Raw genomic sequence first — 9,426 nt, 5'->3', positions numbered from 1 at the left:
TTTTTTTTTACAGCACATGACTAATAACATGAGCAGGATAAAAGCTGCTTATTTACTGCTGCCCTCAGCAGCGACCATCACAAACCAAATGCTCAGATTAATTCTCTCAGAGTGCTGACACTCGGCCCAAACAGGGATGGATGGATAGATGGATATTTTACATGAAATTTAGATTCAGAGAAAGAAAAACAGATTTTCAGCGTCGTGGCAGATATTTGTCACGTCTGCGTGCTTGGACAGACTGCCGACGTGTCTATGTGTACCCTACCTCTTAAACTTTTGACCCCCCCCCCACCCTGAGTTTTAATTTCTTGGTTATTTTCTTTGCCTCGTCTTTGCTTTTTCTTTCTGTATTGGTGTGAAACAGGAAGCGGGTCAGCTGTCCTGAGAAGACGAACTGCTCCCCGGGGTCTTTGAATGAGTTCAGTCTGGTTTTAACGTCCGCAGACTCTTGTGGTCTCGTCTTCATCAGTCGCTGAACGTCCTTAGCCTCGTCTTCCTCACGTCTGTGTGTTTGTGTGAATGTGTTTGCTGTTATTTCTCTGGTCTCTGGCTCCCCCTGCCTGTCCTCTGTGGTGATGGTGGTGATGATGATGGCGGTGTGTCTTCTTCGCTCTTCCCTGTGAGAGTGATGAAACAGACAGGATGATCTGTAATGGTCGTTGTCCCACTTCCCTCGACTCTGTGTGAAATATGAGCTCGGCTGATCTGGGGTCGGTCATGCTGGGCTGAGAGTTGGTTAAAGATTTCCAGCTCTTTGTTTTAAACTTGCTGAAACTAAAACTGGGAGCTGCTCTAATGGCCTCGGTATACCAAACATAGACACAAGAGTCCGTGAAGGTTCTCATACAGGTCGGGTAGTCTTAGGAGGTGAGGAGGAGGTGAGTGGACTCGCCACCTTTTGTGGTTTTCTTTTGAAGCTTTGAAGATTTGAGCATTTCTGTCTTTGTGCTGTTTTCGGTTTGGAAAGATGGATGTTTTCAACTTTCCAAACCACAATGTTCCGATCTCCCAGGTTCCTTAAAGTTGGCATTTCTGCCGGACAAAAGTTTGTTGGTCCATCAGTTGTAGATCACTCAAACACAAGGTCATTTCAAGTGTAATTATTCCAGGGGAGGGGCTAATATTTCCATTTTATGTGATTAAAACGACAGATCGACCCTCGTTGGGGGCAATGGCATCCGCCCAGTCCTGACTGTAGCATCAGACTACAGGAGGTAAAATTTGGTGTTCTGCTTTAACGTTTTTCCTCTCTGGCTCGCAGGACCCGCTGGACCCCGGCAGATGTGTGATGGTGATCCGGTCTCTGGTACCTGGCGGTTCAGCGGAGCTCCACGGCGGTTTGCTCCCCGGAGACCAGCTTGTGTCAGTCAACTGCACCCAGCTGGACATGCTCAGTCTGGCCGAGGCTGTCGAGGTTCTCAAGTGTGCTCCGCCTGGTACGGTCCGCCTGGGAATCCGGAAGCCTCTGGTGGTAAGTCCAAAACGTAACCCTGACCCCTGAGCTAAGCTTTGGCAGGTTAGTCACCTGCTCACCTGGCTGAGCAGGTGACTAACATGGACCCAGATTTCCTGGTTTTTGGTTCAGACTGGTAGGTCCGAGGTTTGAAGGTGTTTTATGCCTGAACGCATAAATCAACCGCTTCCAGTGTTTGTTCATCCACCAGCAAATATAATCCCATCACTGGGAAAGTGATTCTGCAGCGATGTCAGAGCTGCGAGAGTAAATGAAAAGAACCCCTTCTGTCTGCATCACATGAATGAACTGCAGTGGACTCTTACCTGCTGAAATCTTACCTCGGCCTCCCGCTGGGAGAGCACCGTGCAGTTGTGGTGAACCTTCATGCCTCCACATTCTTCTGTAGTCTTCCTCTGTGGATGGACCTGACTTCACTCTGATCTGCATGTTTGTGTAGGTGGAGGCACCAGAGAGGAGGAGAGAGGACAGCAGCACATCACTACCTGTGGCAAAGGTACACACACAGACACACACACACATGATGCTAATAGCGATGGAGGGCATTCACATCCTCAGTGATGTGAGGATATTGTTGCTGTTGAGCTCTCTCTAAGGCTGTTCTGTCCTTTATCTTGCTCTCATGGTTTGGATTCTGATGATGGTGAAGCACACAGTTGGACTCCTCACTTGCTTCCTTTTTACTTGAACCCTTGCTGCCTTTGTGACCTCACTGAGTTTCCTGCTCTGAATGAAGGCATTAAACAGCAGTGTGTGTGTGTGTGTGTGTGTGTGTCTGTGTGTACGTTTGAATTAGAAACGCGTTTCACGTGAACGCACGCCGTGGGAACAAGAAAAGTGCAAATAGTTTCAGTATAAAGGTTGTACAGTTTGATCTGTGATGGATTTTGCAGGTGTACCTAATAAAGTGGGCTCTGACTGTCTCTGTTAGAAACGTTAATCAGTCCAGACTAATTGGACATTAAGATTTTGTCCCCCGTCACATCGCTCACCTCCTCCCTCGCTGCTCTGCTCCCTCCATCTGTGTTCATCTTCCAAATGGAAATCTTTCTGTCTTAATCTCTTCTTCCTGCTCTCCTTTCACTTCAGTTTGCTTTATTAGTCTGGATACCAGATGAACGGCGCTGCCAGAGCATCTGACCATAAAGAAAGATGAATCGAGGGCCGAATGAATGTAAATAAATATGTAGAGCGTGACAGGGATGAAGAGAAATGGCTGCTCTGTTCAGACTGAGTGGAGTGAGTTTGAATTTAAAAGATCCTTTTTTTTGATTATTTCTGATCAGGAGCTTTTAAATTTGGTTACCAGAGTGCGCAGGACGCTCACTTCTTTAAAGTAGTATATTCTGAGATGAAGTGTAAGGTGGGGGGCAGGGACCTCACCTGAAACCAGCCACTGATGCAGCAGCTGCAGGACTTTACACCAAACTCCATTCAAAAATCATGAGATTTTACTGGCATGTTCTGATCGCAGTCAGAAATCTGCAGATTTAACAGGCGCTGCTCAGATAAATAATAAAGTCTGTAAAGCAGAAACATTCAGCCATGAAACAGTTTTATTAAATATCAGAAACAGGTGCAGACGTTCTGCAGTGAGCAGAACGTGCGGAGGCTGGTTCCATATCGGATCCAAATAAGATGGAAAATCTGCTATGAGGTCGTTCCTGTGGTGAAATGTGCTGAAAACATCTCTGAAACTGGGAGCGAAGAGTACAGGACTTTGGTCCTTACACTTATAAAAATGAGCGTGTCATCAGCCCAGTGCAATACTGGGAGCAGTGAGTCGGGCCAACAGAAAGTGAGATTCTCTTTCCTCAGATTTCATTTGGATGTTTAATGGCCGTCATGTTTCTGCACCTTCCTCCTTGTACATGAGCTCAGCTGTCCATGAAACGAGCCGAGAGCTCGACGTCAGCGCTGATAACCCGCCATGACGTCATCTTCCCTCTTCCTGCTTTCTTCCATCTCACTGCTCTTCACTCTTGTGCCTTCACCTCCATGCTCCCCTCTCCTCTATCATCTCCTCCACATCTTTCTCTCTCTCTCTTGCTGCTCTTTCATCTCCTCCTCCTCCTCCTCCTCCTCTCCTCTCTTTCACCTTCCTTCACCCTCCTCTCCCTCCTCTCTGTCTCTGTGAAGCTGCTGACTCAGCGGGATGGTTGAATGGTATAAAGTGCTCCATCAGCTCAACCAGCAGCAGCATCTCTCTTAAGTGGAGGGGTGGAGGGGGGTACTCTGAGGACACTCTGGTCCTCCAGCATCTGTACACGTAGTACTGCAGTACTACGACTCACTAATACTGCAGACAGAGAAGAATACAAGCTGTTTGTCTTTGCACAGATACTTATGGACAGAAATTTTTACAGAAACTGAGACATTGTTACGTTTTTTTGTCTGCAGTTTGTGACATCACAGTGTGACATCATTAAGATCGCAGCTGTCAAAATCAAAGTAATAAATAATCCAGTGAATAAATGAATGAACCCTCACACACGTGAAATATTAAAAACAAAAGTGAATTTCTTTTTCAGTCCGTCTTTGCTGAGTAGAAGCACAGAAAAAAGTTTGGGAAAAATTTTCCAAAAATTAATGTAAAACTTGAGAAAAGGAGTAAGAAAATAAACAGAGGGGACTGTGTTCATGAGTAAACACAGAAATTGATGACTGAGTTCAACCTTTTTAAATAAATAATTACAGAAGCACCATCAGATACATTTTAATGCATGTCAAACGGACTGATACATGTATCACGCTTTTTACTGCAAACCTCATTCAGTCACACACACACATATATATACACACGCATGCATGCATGCACCCACACATGCACGCATCCACACACGCACGTGCAGTACGATGGGGGAGCCGGGAATCGAACTGCTGACCTTTGCGGGTAGGCGTCCTATTATAGTTGCTGATTTGTGTGTTTAGCAACACGTGGATTCATTTTCGGAGCGTTTGTCGTGTCACTGCTCCGTACCTGAGCAGGTGGTTGTGATTTGCTGAAGAAAAGCAGAAGCCTCTGATATCTGCACACGTGTCTGTGAAGCATCAGCCCGCTGAGCTCGTCTTTGTTCTGCCATTTCTGCTGAGTTCTGCTCTTCTTCGTGTCCTGTGCCGTCGCCGTCCTCTGTGCCGCTGTTTTATTTCCTCTTTTATATGCAGCCCATTTGGCTGAAGAGGTTTTTTCACAGCCCACAGGTCTCTGATGGGTTTCCATAAAGACGGCCGGGTCGGCACTTACACTTTGCTGCCGGATCCTTCTCTGTCACACTGACCAGAGAGAGACCCCGTTACACGCTCACGCCTCGTTAACTTTTAGAGGTCAGGTGTGCAAGAACGAGCTACTGCCGTCGTTTCACTTCATTCTGCTCCTGTTTGTGCAGATAAAGAGCTGCCACGGCGCGTTCAGCCGGCTGAAGCCTGCGTACGACAGAAAGCGAGCCGGAGGAACCCAGAGGACACTCAAGACCCAGTTTACTGCTGCTTCACTTTATTTTACTGAGAAGGCTGTAAAACCACGCTGCTCAGTGTCTCCACTGCAGTAATCGGATTACTGCCCACTTTGGCCAAATGGATTTCTGAACGTTTCAGCAGTAGCTTCAGAAGCTCTGGGTTTAAAACTGAAGCCTGTCAGACTTTGATTTGTCTACAGGACTTCCGGTTAAATTCCTCTGCTGTGTGAGGTTTGAAGGTCTGTTAGTACAGTAACCTTACAGCGGCCATGTTATTGGTCAGATTATGTCATTTTGACGGTCCAGAGGTCCAGTTCACGTGACGCTAGCAGACAGCTAGCAGCTACAGCCACCTGTGTCTCCATCCACCTGTCAGTCACAGAGGCCACGCCCCAAGAAAGCTAAAACGTCCCCTGCACAGTTATGAAGAGGAGGGAAACGTGGGAGTCTATGTGGAGTGACTCACTACTGCCTCTGCTGGACGTCAGGGGAACTGCAGCTGTGGTTGTTTCAGCTGCAGAAGGAGGATCATTAAAGACTGTAAGCCTAGGTGCGACCTCTGACCTTTGTTTCTGTCACACAGCAGAAACATGGCTGTTGGTGGAGTTTCCTGTGGGAGTGATGCAGTTTTGTTTTTTTTTTGTTTGTTTTTTAATTTTTTTTCTTTCCTGTGAGGATTGTCATGTAGTCATGTGACTCTGCAGTCGTTGCAGCGAGGCGGTGAAGACAGTCGTTGAGGATCCTCACATGAACCGCGGCGCTGCAGCGATGCTCCGTCCTCATCGTCTAATGGCAGAGATATTAAATGACAGCGTCTTTAAATCTTATGAATATGAGGCCAGGCAGTCACGGCCAATACACATCAGTCTGCAGAACATCCTGTTAGCATTATGAGCTCTCTGCCGCTGCCGCCGTCTACTCCTCACCTCCATTATACGCCGTGATGGGCCGGCTTCCCGGGCCCAAATTAAAAGAAGAGGAGCAGAGTCCTTGACGATGAGGCTTCGTCGATGGAAATTAGCCTAAGTGTTGTCATTAATATTTCCCGGCGCGGGCTAATGTCTGCATCGTAATGTTAAGAACAGGATATCCCCTCAGTATCTGCTGAGGAGGCTCTTTGGGGAGTTGGAGATGAAGGCTAATGTCCAAAGTCAGGCGAGTTTTAGATTTAGTGCGAGCTGCAGAGACACTCTCACACTTTCACATGAAACACTGGGAACCATGATGGATTCTGATTTCTGCCTCCTTTTGTCCTTCACGACCTCCAGAAATCCAAATTGAGTCATCTTGTTTGTTTTCCACAGACACGGGAGTCATCTCGGCTGTGAGTGTTTCATTATTTCTCGCACCTGTCCTCTGAGCAGGTGTGAGAAACAAGAAACCATTAAAGAGCAGAAACGAGCTGAGAAACCAGAAAGTCCTTTCAGATTCAAATCTATGTTTTTAAAGGCGATCTGGCCAACAAAGCTGAGTGCTTACAGGAATGATAAAAATCACGTCTAACGCAAGCAGACAGAAATACAGCCAATCAGAGCAAATGGCTAATGACACTGTTTAGTCAATTGCATTTGATTACGTCTCTGCACTGCTGCCAGGTGAAAAATGTCTCTGTGTGTTTATCGATGCATCTCGTGACACGTTGGAGGCTGAACATTCTTCAGACATGGTGAACCTGAGCTCACTGGTGAAGTTTGAAGCTGCTGGACTTCCTGTCGTCATTTCTGTCTTAATTACGCGGTCGCTCCTCTGGAGCTTCGTCTCTGAATGCTGCCGTCTGTGTTTTAGGGTTTCAGCGAGGCCGCCATCCTTCCACAGAGCCTTCATCTGGAGGAGGAAGAGGAGGAGGAGCCAGAGCTGATCCTGGATGCTCTCCCTCGCTACGCCACCTCCTCTCTGACCTCTGACCTCCGGCCAGAGGAGGAATTCAGGGAAATGGGTGTTGATGAAGAGGAGGTAGAGCCGGAGGACAGCGTGAGCCCCGCCCCCGGGAAACCCCCACCATCTTGGGAAGAGTGGAAGTTGGCCTCCCTTACCCGAGCTGGGGGGGCAGATGAGGTGAGTTGACAAGCAAGGGGAAGTTTCATTGACGTTGACTCGCTCACACAAAACATGAAGTGAACGGCTACGAGTGGCGAGGTATTGGCGAGAACTCATTACCCTGCCTACGGTCCCCCATGTTTCCGTGACCAGTTTCTGGGGGTTTTGGGGCGTCGCTGCAGAGGCAGCACCACCCCCGGTGCTGCCTCTGCAGCGACGCCCCAAAAAACCCAGAAACTGTTCTAAAGCACAACTTGATTGATCTGACGTGTCCAAACTGCCCGTTGGCGGTACGGCGGGTTGAGAAGCACTGTTTTTACAGGGGAAAGAGCTGGAGAACCATATGCTCTCCTGACTCCACCTACACTCAGGTGGTTTTAGGCTCAGACACACCTTATCTCCATTTTCTTTCATACTGTTCATTTTTGGGTATTAATATTTCCAGCATGTTTTTAATGGAAAAAGTTCAGCAGTTTAACATTCGTGTGTTTTCTAAAGGCTGATTTCTGCGTGACCGGATGAAGGTCAGAACAAAAGTCGTGACATTCTGCTTCTGTATGTATTTGTAGTTATTTGGTGATTTTTGTCCTCAGGCCTGGAGCAGAGAGATGCAGGAGGAGGAAGACCTGCAGAGATCGGACCATGAAAGCATTGTGTCTGTGGGAAAGCTGATTCTGGGTGAGAGGAGAGCGCACGAGTCTAAATCATGTTTAAGATAATTTAGACTCGAGATCCATGATCTCTCTTTTTTTTTTTTTTTTCCATCTCATGACCTGGTGAATAGGAACAGGATGTCATTTAAAGAAAATCCACCTAGATCAGGGTCAGCGGTTCTGCAGTTCATGGTGAAGGATGAGGATGAGGTCCTCACAGTGATAGCAGTACAGATGTTTGTGTGTGTTTCAGGTCTTCCGGACTCCAGAGACAGCGAAGCAGACTCTGAGCTGACTCTCACGGACACTGACACAGAGTGAGTTCCTGCTGCACCTTCATGCTCGCCGTCACTCTTCCTCCTCATACACACTCGCTCAGAGAGTCAGAGGTCTGTATGTTGTGTTTAAACAGCCGTATCTGCTAAGAGAGGCCGGATTTTCTGGAAACAGAAGCTTCAATCATGCCCCAAGTAATGTCTGGTGTCCTCTTCCCTGCCAGGTTAAAGTTGCCCACAGTGCTGAAACCTGTTAACTGTTCGCAGCTCACAAGCTTAGACCTCACACACACTCATTTTCTCCTCCATCAGCTCCTCTTACGTCCCGTCACAGTGCTGTGGCACCCTCTGCTGCTCTCCCACTCTAACTGCAGTCTGATTTCTCCATGAGTCAACTGTTTCCTGCTGTTTTTAATAACATATGGTCAGCGGGCACCCGGCGCTCACTCTCAGCCTCGTTAGATTAATCTGGATCATTGTGGTCACAAACCAGCCTCAGAGTTTAATCACAGAAACTTCCTGTCTGTGTTTTTCTTCCCCTGGAGGTCTGTCAGGAGGATTGATACTGCGAAGAGGAAGAGGCGGAGCCAGGGGGGATCCTCTCTGCCAATCAGTGGCCACAGGTAGGACAGCTGCTTCACGTTCTGCTGGTTTGAACACAGATGTAAACAGGTAGATGCCTCAAGTGTGGGTGCATTTCTGTTTAGAATCATCGCTGCTTTATGTGGTTAAAGTTGTGTCTGTGTGTCTGTGGCCCAGCATCTCACCTGTTCCTGATTTTCAGGCTCAGGTTTTCTTTCTTTCAAAAAGTAGTGTTTGACTGTGGGTCTGTGTTCACAGTGACTTGCCTGAAAGAGAGGAGGGGGAAGGACAGGAAACACCTGCCTTCAGCCACTGGGGACCGCCCCGCAGGTAACACACACACCCACACACACACAGGTACATTATGATATCCCAGGAGACTGTGTACAGGTCAGGTGACCCAGAGAGACTGGTACATTATTCAAACTTCCAACCTCGCTGTTGTGCAGGGTGGAGGTGTGGCCTGAGGAGGGTCAGTCTCTGGGTCTGAGCATCGTTGGAGGTCGCCATGTCATCAAGCGACTGAGGAATGGAGAGGAACTGAAGGGAATCTTCATCAAGCAGGTTTTACCCAACAGCCCCGCCGCCAACACCCACTGTCTGAAGACCGGGGACAAGATCCTGGAGGTAGGGCCTTGTCTAATTCCTGGGTCTCTACACACACACACGTGCGCTACATGCATAGTTTACACACAGCCTGAGACTGAATCTTTCAGAGCGACCCATTTATGAAGGAAAAGACTTTATAAGTAAAAACAGTTTTATGATTAACATTTTCATAATGTCTGACCTTCAACTCCGTGCGTGTGCGTGCGTGCGTGCGTGTATAAAGGTGTCAGGTGTTGACTTGCGAGCTGCCAGTCACGAGGAGGCGGTCAACACGATCAAATCTGCCCCGAGCCCTGTTGTCTTCATCGTCCAGAGCCTGACAGCGACTCCACGGGTAC

At 47.9% G+C, this 9,426-nt stretch overlaps 1 protein-coding gene across 1 annotated transcript in view; it reads left to right on the top strand.

The window, feature by feature from the left end:
• Window positions 1–9,426, top strand: part of patj (PATJ crumbs cell polarity complex component) — an 83,506-nt gene that overhangs the window by 25,841 nt on the left and 48,239 nt on the right. The window contains exons 18-26 of the mRNA XM_005732414.1: window positions 1,265–1,474; window positions 1,917–1,973; window positions 6,718–6,987; window positions 7,563–7,647; window positions 7,876–7,939; window positions 8,443–8,520; window positions 8,738–8,809; window positions 8,929–9,106; window positions 9,312–9,422. Coding sequence (XP_005732471.1) covers window positions 1,265–1,474; window positions 1,917–1,973; window positions 6,718–6,987; window positions 7,563–7,647; window positions 7,876–7,939; window positions 8,443–8,520; window positions 8,738–8,809; window positions 8,929–9,106; window positions 9,312–9,422 — 1,125 coding nt within the window. The remainder of the gene's footprint in view (window positions 1–1,264; window positions 1,475–1,916; window positions 1,974–6,717; window positions 6,988–7,562; window positions 7,648–7,875; window positions 7,940–8,442; window positions 8,521–8,737; window positions 8,810–8,928; window positions 9,107–9,311; window positions 9,423–9,426) is intronic.

Source organism: Pundamilia nyererei, unplaced genomic scaffold (genome assembly GCF_000239375.1).
Source record: "Pundamilia nyererei isolate P.nyererei 1_Seehausen unplaced genomic scaffold, PunNye1.0 scaffold00046, whole genome shotgun sequence".
Taxonomy (NCBI): Eukaryota; Metazoa; Chordata; class Actinopteri; order Cichliformes; family Cichlidae; genus Pundamilia; species Pundamilia nyererei.
The sequence above is the reverse complement of the archived record's forward strand: the minus strand, read 5'-3'. Positions and strand labels throughout refer to the sequence as shown.